At 40.5% G+C, this 15,929-nt stretch overlaps 2 protein-coding genes across 3 annotated transcripts in view; both read right to left on the bottom strand.

Moving 5' to 3' along the window:
- Positions 1-264: 264 nt before the first annotated feature.
- Positions 265-9,952, bottom strand: ssr1 (signal sequence receptor, alpha). Of its 2 annotated transcripts, XM_085468733.1 has the most exons (10): positions 9,810-9,952; positions 6,373-6,500; positions 6,153-6,249; positions 5,951-6,054; positions 5,714-5,872; positions 5,469-5,545; positions 5,291-5,369; positions 4,971-5,064; positions 4,120-4,134; positions 265-3,111 (listed from the first exon to the last, which is right to left on the bottom strand). In XM_085468733.1, the coding sequence occupies exons 1-10, from the start codon at positions 9,877-9,879 to the stop codon at positions 3,044-3,046; spliced, it is 891 nt and encodes a 296-aa protein (XP_085324859.1). In that variant the 5' UTR covers positions 9,880-9,952; the 3' UTR covers positions 265-3,043. The 2 variants fall into 2 exon arrangements, with proteins under 2 accessions (XP_085324859.1, XP_085324860.1); XM_085468734.1 differs by lacking the exon at positions 4,120-4,134.
- Positions 9,953-10,958: 1,006 nt separating this feature from the next.
- LOC146702268 (uncharacterized) overlaps positions 10,959-15,929 on the bottom strand; it is a 76,181-nt gene continuing 71,210 nt past the window's right edge. The window contains exon 76 of the mRNA XM_085468738.1: positions 10,959-15,840. Within this exon, the coding sequence (XP_085324864.1) occupies positions 15,664-15,840 (177 nt within the window). The 3' untranslated portion in view covers positions 10,959-15,663. The remainder of the gene's footprint in view (positions 15,841-15,929) is intronic.

Consider the following 15,929-nt stretch of genomic DNA (forward strand, 5'->3'; position numbering starts at 1 on the left):
CAAACTTTGTTCTAAATATACTAAAATTAAACACGTGAATTACTTCGCATTAATCTGTAGTATTTTTTACTGTTGCCTGCGCTCATCTGTAAGATTTTTTCCTGCTCGTTTCATCTACCCAGTTTTGTTTTGACCATTACCAAACCTCATTTCTGCTTCCTTTGAACTCTGTAAAAACCTTCATTCTTCACTTTTCTGCACAAATGGAGAAAAGAAAATCTTACGCTTTTCTTTTTTGTTAATAAAAACGACAGAAGCAGCAGCTCTACAGCAAATCCTCAGTTTATTTCCTGCACATTTAAAAGCAAATAAAAGAACAAGCTCAGATCTCTGAATTACAGCCCCCATTATTTTAGAAAAACAGAAACATAACAAAAACCTGTCAGCTTGGCTGCTTGTGGATGTGGGAGCCTCAGTGAACAGCTGTCAACTTCCATATCCACAAAAAGCTTTACAGGAAATGACATCTCTGCAGACCAGGAGCCTCATCTGATGCTCAAGCCCTGCAGAATCTGATGCCCCCTAGTGGTACAGTATACAAACCCCACCCCCCTCCCCTTTAATCCCAATCTTCGTCTTGAATAAATTAGCTCGGTAAATTTGCTCTGAAATCAGCATAAGTCAGCCAGTATTTACACCAGTGCTTCAACATTTTTCTGATCTGCACAGGCTGCTTGAGGAGAGAAGCCAGAAGTGAATAAAAACGTACAAACGGAAAAGGTAGAAAACAGGCACACGTGGAGAGGACCCGAACCGTTCAGTTTGTTAGATTCTTATGAGTCTTTACCCGTCATCTTCTGAGCCAGAGCCCGAAGCGAGCGCAACAGTGCTGATGAGTCCACCTGACGAGACACTCGGGTCTCCACTCGCAGGTCTGACGTAACATCACGATGCAGATATTTCACAGGGCGAGCCGGGAGAAACATAACATCCGATTTCACAAAACCCCATGAGTTGCGTCTCATATGTTAAAATACTCATGTTAATGAGAGAAAAGAAAGTTGCTTTCATGCATTTTAATGCTTAAGGCTGTAACTAGATTATTCTTGCTATCGATGAACCTGCTGGATGATGGTTACTCCCCTCAGAGGCTCCCAGAGACCAAGTTAACCTTTTCACATGATTTAAAGAAGGATAAGCAAAACATTTTCTGCCTAATGAACTTTTTCAGATTCCTAAATGAAAACTGTTCTAAAAACAGGACTTGGACGATTTTCGTTGACAATAACAGACTTTACGCTTCACAGCACAGAAAACTCAGAAGCCTTGTCGAGAAAGAACCATGGCCAAAAATTTAAGTGGCATAAATTTTGTGTTTCGCACATTTTCTTTATGATATGGTGAAGAAAAATCATAAGAACTAAATGAGTTTAGTTCCAACTAAATCAAATTCATGCAGACTCTGTGTTTACAGCGTGAACAACATAACGTGCTGGATATCAGCTTCTGAGCCAAATGCTGATTGATGGTGATCCGTTCCTGCCTCAGAGCTCCATATTGATCCGTTTCTCCGCTTCTGTCTGTCCACCTAACAACTGGCACACTTTCTAACATGATGGAGCTTCGTGTCACCGTTTCCAGCCCATGACGCTCTCCCGGCACCATGGGCTGGAAACTCTGGATTTTAATACAATTGAAATCTCAAAAAGTAGAAGGACAAGCAAAAAACTCAAACGGATCAACTTCACGCACAAAGTCAGCAGCACATCGTCTGCTAAAATGATTTGGCTCAGAAGCTCAAAAGTCCAGCACACCACAGAACTGCAGGAGGTTCGTCACTGTAAAACTGAAGCTTTGCATAACTTTGATTTAGTTGCCAAAAAACCCCGTGGAACATGAGCATGACTGCTCTTCACTATATCACAGTAAAGTAAAACACGCTGAGGCAGCACACAGTATGAACGTTTGCGTCACAGTGACTGTGATGATGGCGGGCAGCCGGTCACAGCCTCTGTAGCACAAGAAACTCAGCAGCTGCTGGATGTCATGTCGTCCATCTGTCTTATCAGGCAGATAATCAATATCTCCATATTCTCTCTCAATAATTAGCTGCCTGCTGAAATACACGGTTAATCAATTACATAAGGAGAAACTAGAGATTAATGCCTGGTGAGTTTCTGGAGATCTACTCGTACCACCTCCTACTGGCCGCACTGCATTACTGCGGCCGGTTTCTTTTCTGTGCTGAACCAAAACAATATTTCATCATTGTTAGACAAAGATTTGGACCTTTCCTCCCTAAATATAACATGAGCATTGAAACGTTAGCTCAAAACGTCAGTTACAGTTTAAGAAGGACGGCGCTGATAGCTGACCGACGGGATCAGACCACAAAAAAAACTGAGTATCTGCAGAAGGGAAACTGAGTGACTGTGACTAAAGGGTGAAACACAGAGGGACAGCAGACAGAAGGGAAGCAGATTAAGTCTACAAAATCCCAACAAAACCAAAAATTATGTGCAGACAAAATCAACGAACAGAGAAAATATACAAAAATGTCAAAAACAACAAAACTGCATCTGTTACTGTAGCTCCTCCACACATCAGAGCAGGGCTGCAACTAACCAGTGTTTCTACTCTGAACCAGTAACTTGAAAGAAGAGTCGAATTAGACAAAAATGATCCTGATCGTTTCAGCCCTGCGTCAGTGTGCGAGGCAAACAACACAATCAATACTGTCTCACAATGATAATGTCAGCAGTTGTACTACCAAGGCTTAAAAAAAATCTGATCTTTGAAGAAAACCCATCAACCTTCAGAGAAAACAAACGGCCAACATGCCTGTTAGAGGATGAGCCTCCCCACATCTCTCTGTGACAGCGTCAGAAAAAGTAATCGTTAAACAAAAGGGGCTGCAGTGTATGTGTGTGTGTGTGTGTGTGTGTTCAACAGTTTTTAAGCTGAGCCAGCCATCGCTGTGCTTGGCACTGGTTAAAGTTCCTCAGCAGAGGGCAGAGTGTGCTCACGGTGGAGCTCTCAGCCCGTCGCCTCCTCTTCCTCCACGGGTGGATGAAATTTTTGTTGAAGTGACGTTTGTCAGCCGTCACTCGTCTGAGCCGGCCGAGCGTTTCTGGTTCCTCTTGCGAGGAGATCTTTTGGGAGATGCTTTGTCTGAAGGAGGAGAAGATGTTAAGAAGGTGAATTGTAATTTTTTTTCTGAAAACAGAGCGGTGATGCCACACACCTGCAGGTTTTATGTTCTCAGAATCAGGCCAAACATGAGGTCAGAACATGCTTAAAAAAAACCCCCAAAAAACCAAATGTGTCTTCCAAAAACATTTCACTGAAGCTTTCTCACACATGTATTATTTACAGTGGAGACTCCATCAACAGGTTTGAGGTTTTTATTACATCTGACAAGCAAACTAAGGAACTTTGAAATAATTACGTGATTCCAAAGAAACTTCCTTGAAGTTATTAAGGTCCAAAGAAAACTTCAAGCAACAAAAAAAAAAAAAAGATGCTCCTGCTCAACTACTTTGTTATTTCTGCTACCATCAGGCAGCGACACCTGGTTTTGACTCTCTTCCTACAAGCAGTGTGTAGGGGGAAAATGACCACACATGTAATGTGCGACTAAAAGTATTTTACACCTGCAACTCGACTGACAGATAACTTGGGTTGACTGCCTTTTGTATAAAAATGACTGAAAGTTGTAACTGAAGACTTTAGAGGATTTTATAACATCTGTAACAGTAATGAAAATATCACAGGCATGACAAAAACAAGCAACGGGATCACTAACGTCTTCACATGTTTTCCAGATACTGGAGGAGTTTGCTGGGTTAAGTAAAAATGAAAGAAGGAAAATCATTTTTATAGCCAACATCCAACCAAGCAGCTGCACCACAACCCCGCTTACTGTGACCACCACTCTCTAAGACCAACTTTCACACACAAGGAAGAATGCCAAGAACCAGATGGTCTGATCACAAAACAGGTGAATAATGTGACGTGATGTCAGTGGGAAACTGTGTTTAGTTTAACTTTCTGCAGTTTCTCACTAACAGATCAGAACATCTGGAGCACCAGGAGTGGGAGAAGAACACTAAACACTCCAACATCAGGACCAAAGTTGTGTTACAGACACACAAACACACGACATGCAGCAGACCTCACCTCTGCGACTCTGCACTGAAGACGCAGGAAAACATGAGAGCAAGGAAAGCAGAGAGAGGAGGAGAAAGAAGGTGAGTGATCCTCGTGCTCAGTCAAGGATTAAGATCATTCTGAAACAGCAGGTGAAGCAGGAAGAAAGAACAGAGCAGCAACAGCAGCAAATATCCTGAACCTGTTCATATAATAAACTCGAAAATGTTTGGGTGCGGAGAGAAACAGCAGCTCTACAGACGTCTGCCAACCTCAAGAGCTGCACAGGAAGCAGAGAGGTTGCAGGGACCCGTGATGAAAGCTAAGATGTTTAACCTGGAGAAATCTATGAACCTAAAAGTAGTCCAACTCCCTAAACTAAGCATGTACTAAGAAATGAAATTAAACACCATCTGTGCAAGCACTGTTGAAACCTGAAATTTCCTCCTCCTATAATCAGGTTGTATTTTAAATATCACTGAAACGTGTGGCTCACTGCAAATGATGTCCATGTGGTCCAGTGCTCGTGTTACTTCACTCTAAAACAGCCAACATGCTACTGTTCTGCAGAGTCACTTCCATATTTAAATGGTTAAAGCTCGTGTAGTCTTTTGTTTAATTAAAGGAATTAAATGTAATTTTGGTGAATGTTTTCAATGTTACAAAAGATACACCTGCACGCGTGAATCAGCTGATTCTGTGAGGAAGAAAAGCTTAAAAGGTGCTCTGAGAGGGAGTGTTCGGATGAAGCTGACAATCTCATCTGAGACTTGTGGTGTATAAACAGTTGGATTTCTGTGTCTGCAGATAATAAAGTACATAAAAAAGAAAGCTTGTGTGCGAGCTGATGAGGTCACAGGATGTGTGCGAGGAGTACGTACTGATCTGGTTCAGTGTTTCTGGGGGGATCCAGCTCAGGTCGACGTCGTTGTGGCTCGAAGTTCCCGTTTCTACCTTTGGAGCTGGACGCCTCCTCTACAAACAAACACAGAATGAGCTGTCTGCTTCTTTTTTTTTTGCTAATGACACCAACTCAACCTCATATAGCTCATGCTTTGGCCAAAAGCTCCAAAGAGTTTAAGTCTGTGACAAACACCTGCAGATCCTGATGTAAAAAACACTAGCTAAACCATCAAAGGGTTTATTTTTCCCCTCAACTACCCATTTCTTTAAAAACAGTTTCATCTGATGGTATCTGCACCTTTCTGGACTCCAGCAGCTGGTGAAGGCCTACAACCACGAGCAGCCCAAGACCTGACAGGAAGACATACATGAAGATCCTGGCAGAGAGAGAGAGAGAGGGTGGGTTTATGGACAAATGCAGGCAAAGGGGGAGGAAAAAAGCCAGATTGGGTGTGTATATATATATGCATGCTTACGTCTCTCCATCAAGCCCATCCTCTCTCTCAGTGATGGTGACAGTCTGGTTAAACACAGCATCCTGGAAAACGTTTCCCTGTAGGTGGGAAAAGAATGGATGAGAAATGTAAATAAAGAAACAAAACGCAATGGTGGAAAATAATGGCTACAGATCACTTTTTCCTACTTATTGTCCCAAATTTCCACACAGAATCTGATTTGTTACATCGCTGACATTAGAAGAGCTTAAACCAGTCATGCTTACACTGCTGTCCTTGTAGTTGAGGTTGATGACGAGTCCGAATGGCCGCCCACCCATTGGCTCTGCAGGGATGAAGGAGTACTCAAAGGTGGCCTGTCTGCTGGGAGGAACCACGGTGCCGAGCTGGAGAGCGGTGAAGTTCTGGATGTAGAACTGGTAATCCTGAAAGGGGACAACAGGACAAATTTAGAGAGAGATGAAGCTACAGCTATGAATATTTGTTACAGCTCATTTTCTTACCTGTGGGTAACGGAAAGAAGCATCCAGAGACTCTACGATGAAGTTCTCCGACCCTTTGTTAGTGAAGCCAAGAAGGAACTTAACGATGTCGTTGGCTGGGAAGTCTAGAGGAAGGATGGCATGAATCAAAGGGGGTTTCAATACAGGAAAATCTAGAAACTGCTGAATGAAAACAAGAGGGCGGATACACAAAGACATTCACCTTCTCCTTTGACAAACAGGATGGTTGTGTCAGCGTTGGGGGAAGCCTTCACCTCTCCAACCAACGCTTCCTCCTCTTCATCTTCTTTTTCTTCCGTCTAGATAAGCGCACAGGTTTAGGTAACGGGACGAAGAACAGGTTCACGTTTATCACGGTACAGTAAACAGCGAAAACTTGCATCATCTATGAAAACATTTCTACAGCCAATTTAATCACTTACCAGTTCTGTGTTATCATCATCTTCCACTTCTGCCTCATCATCCTCTTCGTTCACGTCGTCCACCACGTCTTCATCCACAGCCTCAGCCTCCTCATCCTCAGTCAAATCCTGGGCACTTGCCACTGGTCCTGACAGAAAGTATGGGAATTTTTACCAAGCCTATAAACAATCTTTATTTCATGTAATGGTTCAAAGATCCCGGAGCAGCTACAGAGGTCTGATATTTAAAGCACATCTTCAGTTCACCAATGAGCTCCGTGATGGTTGGAAAAATGGATGCAAGCCTAAAATTGACCACAACACAGATATGACTTTGTACTCCATCAATGTTCTTCTGGTACCTAAGACTACATGGTTCTCAAACTTGTTGCACGGTGTGCTTAAGAACAATCCAAGCATAGCCTGGAGAACAGATCCAGACCAAGCTAAACACCGAGCTGCAGCATTCACTACAACCTAAAAACTTGGAAATTACAAAGTCTACTTTTGGTGGTTTAAAGCTTGGGATGATAGATTTTGTTAAGGTAACATCACACAATCTTTCAAAGGGAGATACAAGCATCAAAGTGTCCATGTTTGTCTCTCTGAAGCCATCCATGTAAATAGGGCTGCACAATTTTGCATAAAATGAGAATCACGATTTTTTGGCTTAGAATTGAGATCACGATTCTCTCACGATTTTCTTTTCCAGTATAAATATTTATTGCACTTATTAACTGCACATCAACTTCGTAACAGTTGAGACTGAACATAAAAACAATAAATAAACATAAAAACAACAAATGTCTCACGTTTTGTTGTTGCCGCAAAATGTTGTACTGCTTGAAATTCCGTCTCCACCGTTGCTCGACGCTGCGTGTACAGAGCAGGTAGTGCAACAATAGAAAAATAGTTGCGGGACGGCACTGTGTAGCGTTTGTCTAGGGTGTTGATCATTTTCCTAAATCCCTCGTTTTGCACAGTGTTGATGGGAGCCATATCTGTGGTCAGGTGATAAGTGATAGCCTCCGTAATTTCTTTGTGCCTGCGGGAGTTCGACGGGTATAGGGAAGCGCTGTATAAGGTTCCCGTTATTGATGTTTGGGTGGTTGACCGGGACGGATTTTCTCCTGTCACTTTCTCGTCATCCCTGACGTGCTCTCCGCTGTTTTTTCCCTGCTAATTTTAGCATCACACGGCACAGCTTCTGTATCACGTGGTATAAGGCTCCGCCCTTGTCATTTGTTGAGCAGGAAGAGTGAGCGCTTGTTTTCATGCAGATTACGTCCCGGATCAAATTGCGGTACAATCATCGTTGTCTTTTTTTTTTTTTTTTTTTGTTTAAATCGTTGTCATTTGGAAATGAGATCGCACATAAGTATGAATCGAGATCGCGATTTTCTAACGATTAATCGTGCAGCCCTACATGTAAATATATTATAAACAAACAAAAACAGTTCTACATTTTCCAAGACGACCATCATCTCAGATCTAAGTCAAGTGAAGAAGGCAACTGGACTTCACTTATCACCCAAGAGCCATCTTTAGTTCTAGAACTAAACGGTAGCGAGTCACATGTATTTAAACCTTACTGGCATTTATGGTCACCACACTGGTTCACTGGTTGTATCAAGCGCAAACTGTAATATCACCAGATCCCAGTCATCGTTTACATGGAACTTGAAGGCACACTGTACTCGCCACAGTTCTCTCCTGAACTGGTCTGTATCAGTGCTGGTGTAAGTGTAGAAGTTTCTGCTGTTTCAACATCTGCTGTAATCAGGGAACCTTTGAACTGTGGTATTGATATACAACTAAAAACTTAGTTTACAAAAAACAAAAAAACCAAGTTGATCGAACAGTTTTCTCTTCCACCCAGCTGGCTGCACATGGCACATTACAAAAGTTAAGAGAAGCATGAAAAACTGAAATGATGCCAAAGTGTGGCACATGCCAGCAGTTGTGACGTCAGTTTGGGCTTGCATCGCGCAGAGAGATGACAATGGAGAGCATAACCTAGGCTGCACCACACCTTTCGCCCCATGACAACTGGAACAGTCGTCTGTTGTCCAGTTCAGTGTGGATGGAGCCCGCGCTGAACTGGATAAAGAGTTAAGAAAATTGACGAATAACACTAGCATGCAAACATTTTTGAACATTTAACATTCAGATCTGCGTGAAAGCAAATACCTTTGTTCAGCTCATCAGTGCAGTCACACCCTGTCAATTAGGGTGCAGCTATCCACTTGTTTAAAAGCTTATCCAAATGAAGGCAGCATACCCCAGCTAACAGAGTCAGACACTGACACAAGATCATTTTAGAGTCACCCATTTGCCTGACATGCATCTATTTGGGCTGCAGACTTCTCCATCCAGGATGCTCCAACTCAGAACCTTCTTGCTGTTTTGCAACCATGATAACCAATGCACCACCATGCTGCCTAGTTTTATGACTCATGACAGCGACCCAATAACACAGTCAGGTTAGTCCCACTACTTCCCCTCACTCTGTCTGCATATACACAAGGCCAGGGATTAACCAACACATTAAAATGAAACTTGTTACAACATTATTAACCGTGATAATAATGATGTGCATAATATCCACACAACACCAAGTTCTTGGTTAGACTTTATGATTACAAATATCAATACCCTAATATAAAATTGCTATTGTTAAACTCTCTAAAAGCGTATCCACAGGCCCGTGATGTAAAAACAGTGTTGCTTAAAAGAAATAGGAAGCCAACACGTCCGTTTCGTCATGTAAACGCCGAACTAACCCACAGCTTACAATCACAGCCAACAGGATACGATCCAGATAACTTAATCGGCCTCAAACAGCCGTTCAGCTGCACAGTGTGCAGACCAATTGAGTAAATAAGCCATACTCTTACAGACTTAATTATCTACTTACATTAATTAAGCGGGCATTTGAAGTAACAGTCCCTCTGTGATTCAGTTCTGCGGGGTTAAGCTAAGTAAGCTAGCGTAGCAACAAAAGTAACTTTACCCCGTTTTTCAGCAACTTTCACAAGTTTTGTTGATTACATCATATTATGTGTGGCAACTCCGAGGCTCCGTTTACACAGAGAGGAAATAAAGGAGCTGAAATAAAGCAGCACGTTAACTGAGCCTCTTAGCTTCCCTGCTAACAGTAAGGACACGTCAGTCTAACCAGGCGTTTAAAGTACCTTGACGTGAGCTACCTTACACTAAATTACACGAAACAACAAGAGGCATTTGCGAAAACGAAATCCACCGTGGAGATATCCCTCTAATTGCCAAACATTTACGATGAATCCCTTCATTTTTATATACACGCTTCACTTCAACCAGCACGCTTAATGGAGAGCGGCCTTCCCCTTTCCCCACAGCAGCTACATAGCTCGACAGCTAACACTTCTTTTTCCCCTAAATCGCTGCGCTTTTCTTCGTATCTTTACAAACAGACTCACCTTTGATAAGGAGAGTCGCCGGAAAGGCTAACAACACCAGTAGCAGAAGTTTCGGCAGAAATTTCATCATTTTGAAGTCGAAATCAATGCGTTCTCATTCAGCGTCGGTCAGGCTGTCTATGAGCGTCGCTGTACTGCTTCCGTTACTCTAACTATGACGCATGCGCAGAAGTCACGGTGGAGTTTGTGGTGTGGCGTCAGCCCCCGTTCAGGTCGCAGTTGTGTTGGTATAAAAATGGTTGGACACGGTTGAGATTGTTAAGAATAATATAACTTTTACAGAGAACAGCTGACCTGAGTTGTGGACTTTCTGCTCAAGTTGGGGAAGTTTAGGAAGCACGAATGCAAAGGAAACAAAACCGGAAGTGAACACTGCCGAGAAAAAAACAGAATAAAAACGAACTTTAATTGATCAAGTGCTGAAAGAATGACCTTTATTCATAACTTACATTTCATATTTAATTCTAAGAATGAATAATAGTACTGTTTCTTGTTGCAGATATAAAGAAACTGGGAGTTTCTACGAAATGTCAGAATAAATTAGCAGATGCAGCTAGAACGAAAACTTGTTTCTGATGCTTTAAAATGAATGTCTAATCTTTTTAAACTGTTTTCTATTAATAATACTAATTCTTTATTTAAAAGGGACAGTGCAGTTTAACGTTGTTGCTGTTGTAGCCACAAATTGCGTTCAAACACGTACAATTCAGTCACGTACACATCCAAATCACAATATGCAATATATACAGATGTTTTTTTCTTTGTTTTTTCTGTCAGTGCGCACTTTTCTCCTGTTGTATGTTCAGCGTTATGTTCCACAACAGATATGAGAAAAAGAATGATAAAAGTAAAGAAAAAATATTTTTTTATGAATTAGTAATATTATTTTAAAAAAACAACAACTGCTAATTATTTTTATTCATCATATTTTTAATGGCAAACTCTTAATCTGACTGTTTATAAGATTTATTACGTTTTAATGCCACTTATAAAAAATAATTTTATTTTTATTACAATTTATTTGAAATTCCTTGTCACTGCATGTTGTTTTGCTACTTTAGACTTTCCTCTGTTTTACTATCAGACTGTCAGTCATCTGTGCAGCACTTTGAACTTCACTAACCAGGATGAAAGGTGCTGAACAGTTAGTAAGTAAAATTTTGTTTTATTTATTTCTAGATAAAAGATCACAACGTGCTTCACACAGAGATAAAGTATAAAACAAAAACAGATAAAAGTTAAAAAAACAAAAACAATACTACTACTAATACACTGTATGCATGTATATATATTCTGTAACCATTTCCACATCATCTCCTGGTACTTTAACCAGAAGTGAAACTCTTGACGTCAAGATTTATTTATTTTGATTTTTTTAAGAGTGTCCTTGCATTCAACTACCTCACACATTCAATGGCAAGAAAAACCAGAGCTCTTGGATCTTTGACCTCGTGTTTTGAGTTTTGTGGTTTTCACAATTTATTGTTGGGTTTATTAGGTAGCTTACATTCAAGTGTTATATTATTTAGTCTTTTGGGTATAGCATTTCCAGTGCTTCTGACTTAGGTATTTATGTTTCTTAGCTCCTTGTTTGATGTCTCCTAGTCTCGTTTCTGTGCATCTTCTGACCCTTTTTTTTGTGTTAGTCTTGTGTTCTGTTACTTCCTGTCTTACTTTCCTTCATGTCACATGCTTTAAGTTCTGTGTCCCCTTGTATAGTTAGATTCTGCTCACCTCTGCTTCTTTTCCCCAGATGTGTCCTCTGTCACTAATGACCTTATGTGTGTATTTAAACCCTCAGTTTGCTTCTTTGTCGTGGTTTTCAAACATGCTGTATGTCCTAGTGTTTCACACCTTTGATGGCTCAGCTTTATGCTGTATTTGCTGCACTTGTGTCCACATATTTAAAGTAATTATTCGGCTGAGCTGATGTCTTATTTTATTTATTTTTGCTCCCTCTCCCCCAGATTAGATGTAACACATCTAATACATTTTAAAAATCATCATTGCACATTTTTAGAAATATTTTTGTCCATGAAAGGTGATGTGACACAACAGCTAAATATCTGCTGTTGGCATCAGTAAACGTCTCACTTTCAGAGATGCAATAACAGGATCTGAGTCATATTTCTAAATAAGATGAACTTTTCTGTTGATTGTTTATTTGTTTTTTATTTCTCCCATATGGAACACACTGCAATTATCACATGGCAAAACAGGCCGAGATTGAATGATCTATAATTTCAAATAATATGTAAATAAATTTAGTAAAATCTGTGATGATATACTGAGTAAATAAGAAAAAAACTGTGACATTAGAAGCAAAAAAATCATCAAAGCATGAACCAAAAACAAAAGAAACAGCGTCTCTTCAAAACTTAACACAATCAACACATGAATATTCAGTAAATTATATTCTATTGCATCTATTTTTATGAAATAAAACATACAAAATGCAAAAATGGTTTCCAGCTAGAATGACAAATCATGGCTGAGTGAAGATTTATTCAGTACATGACTGGGATGCAATCCACACAGCAAGACAAGAAACCCCAAAAACACGACTTACTGGATACACACAAGAGTAAAATATAACTTTCCCAAACGTGGACAGGAGCCCGTGTATCAAAATAGTCTGCAACGTCCAGAAATCTCCAGTCCGACGTACTTAAACAGTCTCTTCAGATTTCAGGAAATATAAACTTTTACTGTGTGCAGAGATATTCAGACAGCATGACACGAGAAACAGAAAGACACAGTGTGTTAGTTAAGTCCTTTACAAACACAGAGGTTACTGCTGCTGTTTAAAACCGATGATCTGTCGGTGGTTTGTCGACAGGTTACTGTACATCAGAAGTCAAAAACAAAACCACACTCCCCTGAACATGAATTAAACCCGGGATAAATAAATGCTCAAACTCGAGGTTTCTAAACCTTGTTCCTGTTCGCCTGCCCCACTCCTTCCTTTTGGTTGCATCACTGCTAAGAAAAAAGTATTTTCTGACTTTTCATTCTTTCCTTTTCATTCTCGGGCTCACGTCTAGAGAGAAGACAGATCTAATTATTTTCATTCCCTGCTCCTCTTCTTCTTTTTCTGCATCCTTTCAAATGAAAGTCTGTTGACAATCTGTCGTTTTCTTAATGCCAACAAAACCCATAAAAAGACCAAAAAACCATCAGTGTCTCAATTCATCTCTCTGTGCTTTCTGGATTCCCTTCAGATCACATAAACGTGTCAGCATGTGACCATATTTGTTTCATTAGTGGCATCGATGGCTGACAGAGCAGTATTTGGGCTCGTCCAGGTAACTTTGGTTTAATCCTGGCTTTTCAGAACCACAGACCTGCTCTGGAGCAGGTCGTGTTCGACATTAGAGATCAAGAGATATCTGGAATGTGGAAAATAGTGTCAGGGAGGTCCTGGGAGGTCCCTCAGACCTCAGTGCGCAGATAATAGGGGGTCTGTTTCATGGGTGTCGCTCCCTGATGAGCACCTGCTGACTGTAAGAGGTCTTACAGCACTTATTCTTCTATGCATCTTAATAATGGTCCTAAAACAGGACAACTCGTTGTACTTGTTGACATCATATCAAATTTGCATTACGCCAACATTTGAATTCAGTTTTCATTTGTATTCTTTATTCTGGTGGTGCCAGAGTGAAGCAGTTAAAACGATCCCCAGTTCAACTCCAGCCACAGACACAAAACCAGGAAAACCCTCCAAACAAACCCGCTACCTGCTGTGGGGAGCCTTCTGAATACGGGGGAAGCTGTAGGCAGCATTTTCCTTTTATTTTAAAGAATAAAAACTAAAACTGTCTTTCTCACATCTGAACACGAATTCAATAAGAACAGGAAATCCATCAGATCCACTCTGTAGTGAGTGAGTTTGATCAGAGCGTCTGATGAGAGGAAATTTGGTTGAGGGTGGAGAAACCTGCCGATGGAGCAGCCACTGTTGGACCTGCTGGACTTTTTTATTGATCTGTTTTTGTTTATCTGGGATTTTGTCTTGTGAGGGTGGAATAATCAACTTAATCTTTTTTTAGTTTGTTCTGTTATTTAAAGTCTTTTAAACTTAAAACATTTTGGAAAAAAATGCAAATTAAAAATGCAAACTGTAGAACGGAAACATTTCATAGTAGGTAAAAGTCACAAATGTAATCTGAATATTTAAAGAATGACCCGAGTAAGAACCTTTCTCAGATTTGTTTGCCTTTATGTTTAAGGAGCATCTCCTCTGCAGCGTGTCGATGTGAGCTGACTGCAGTGCCTGTTAGGATTATTTGCCAAGCAGTGACTTATATCATGAGTTATGAGTCTAATTAGCAGTTTTCAACAATGAACAAGAACTTTGATTCGGCTTATCACATGTTCATTTGAAGTATGAAACATTTATGAGTCTTTTATGTGGATGTAGTGAGATTACAGTCAATTTGTTGTGGATTAATCGACATGTGGAGCTGAAACGAGGCTTTGTGGTCTTTTCCTGGGCGTTGTTGGCAGTATTAAAAACACAGACCACACCCAGAGCTGCAGTTTAGGAGTCTTGTCTGAATTCCTGTTGTATTATAAACTAGATTAATCCTGCTCATTCCTTCTTCATTTCCTCTTCTAGTTTGTCACAGGTGATTAAAAAGTTACACGTTACTTGTTTCTAGTCTCTCTCACTGCTTCTCTTCATGCATCCTTCTGTCGTTCGCTCCTCTACTTCTATATTCTCATAAAACATGACAGCATGCTAGATTTATCCCTCCATCTGCTTTTTTCTCTTCATCCACCGCTCATCAAAAGAAAATTCCCCTTCAGGTCAATTATTACCTGATATCACCGGCTCATGATGTTCAGTGCATTGCAGCGCTCAGTGTAAAACTACAAAGGTTTATCTATCTTTTATCTATCTATTAATTTTTTTTTACACCAGACAGTTCTGCCCAATAGATTCTTAAACTTTTAATGCCTAAATTAAAAAATATATATTTCAGTGCCACCTAAAGAAGAACCATGAAGCTGCTTGTGGTTCATTTCCAGCTCAGATCCCAAACCTTTCGTTCGGCGCACTTTCACTCTGTTTCAAACCATATACAGTAACTTTGAGACGTGACCAGAGCCTCGAGGTTACTACTGATGCTGATTCTGCAGCTGCTTTCGGACGGACATGGATGAAACTCCAGGAGTTTACAGATTTGTGTTCAATGTAATAATTTAAGATCTGTGTCAAAAAAAAGTGAAATTGATTTCCATGACTTTGCACATATTTCTGGACAGTGCTTCATAATATTTTGTGTAGATTTTTTGTAAATTTCTTTTTTTTTTTAACATAAATGCTAATTTTACATAACAAGAAGAATAATTTTGGAGATACTGTAGAAAAGGCCTGAATGGAGCTGAAGTAGATGTATTTTCCAATAAGCGATGGACCTGATAGACGTATCTGTGTCCATCAGATACAGGAAAGGCTTCCCCAAGCATTCAGACAGCCCTCTTTAATCATAGCGCACCCTGCTCCGCTGCACTGCATCCTGGTCAGTTTCCTTCACCTTTAAGTGCAGAAACTGCTCTTTGATTGGCTGTTGAGCAGATGTGTTTATTCTCAAAGAAGCTGCAGCTTTGTAATCCATCACGTCTAATTAAAACCCATTAAACTTATTTTTTTAAACATAATTTCCTGTTTTAAAAATTGACCAGAACAGTCTAACAATCTATCACCTGTCTTTCTCGTTTCCCATAACACTGAAAATGTAAATGAGCCCTGAAATGCAAAGAACATCACCAGCTGCTTTTATAACGCTGAAGGTGGATGTAACTGTGAATTTCAGGCCCTCTCTCTCACAAACTCGTCTTCCTCTCCGCTTTAGTTGCAACACTCCACGTAGTTTGCCGGCAGCATGCCGGACTTGCCGGTTCTCTGCACGGTGCCGTACATCCAGCCCTCGTCGATGGGCTGAGCGTTGATGATGACGTCGCCGTCCCTGAATGAGACCTCATCGTGATCTTGAGCCACGTAGTCATACAGCGCACGGTAAACACGCTGCAAAAAGACCGAGACACAGATTTCAGGGTTTCAGGGATTTTGTTCTCAGGGAAAAAAAACCTTTAAATTTAGACCAAAAAAAACTT

This window comes from Copadichromis virginalis, linkage group LG9 (assembly GCF_057382275.1).
Source record: "Copadichromis virginalis isolate Kocher_CV1m ecotype Utaka linkage group LG9, C_Virginalis_male_GT1.1, whole genome shotgun sequence".
Taxonomy (NCBI): Eukaryota; Metazoa; Chordata; class Actinopteri; order Cichliformes; family Cichlidae; genus Copadichromis; species Copadichromis virginalis.

What these genes read in the sequence shown, in the direction of transcription:
- ssr1 (XM_085468733.1), bottom strand. Translation starts at nt 9,879, where the DNA reads ATGATGAAATTTCTGCCGAAACTTCTGCTACTGGTGTTGTTAGCCTTT. An exon ending in GGCGACTCTCCTTATCAAAG is followed by an intron (nt 6,501 to 9,809) that starts GTGAGTCTGTTT and finishes ACTTTCTGTCAG; the next exon opens with GACCAGTGGCAAGTGCCCAG. An exon ending in CTTCTTTCCGTTACCCACAG is followed by an intron (nt 5,873 to 5,950) that starts GTAAGAAAATGA and finishes GTCCCCTTTCAG; the next exon opens with GATTACCAGTTCTACATCCA.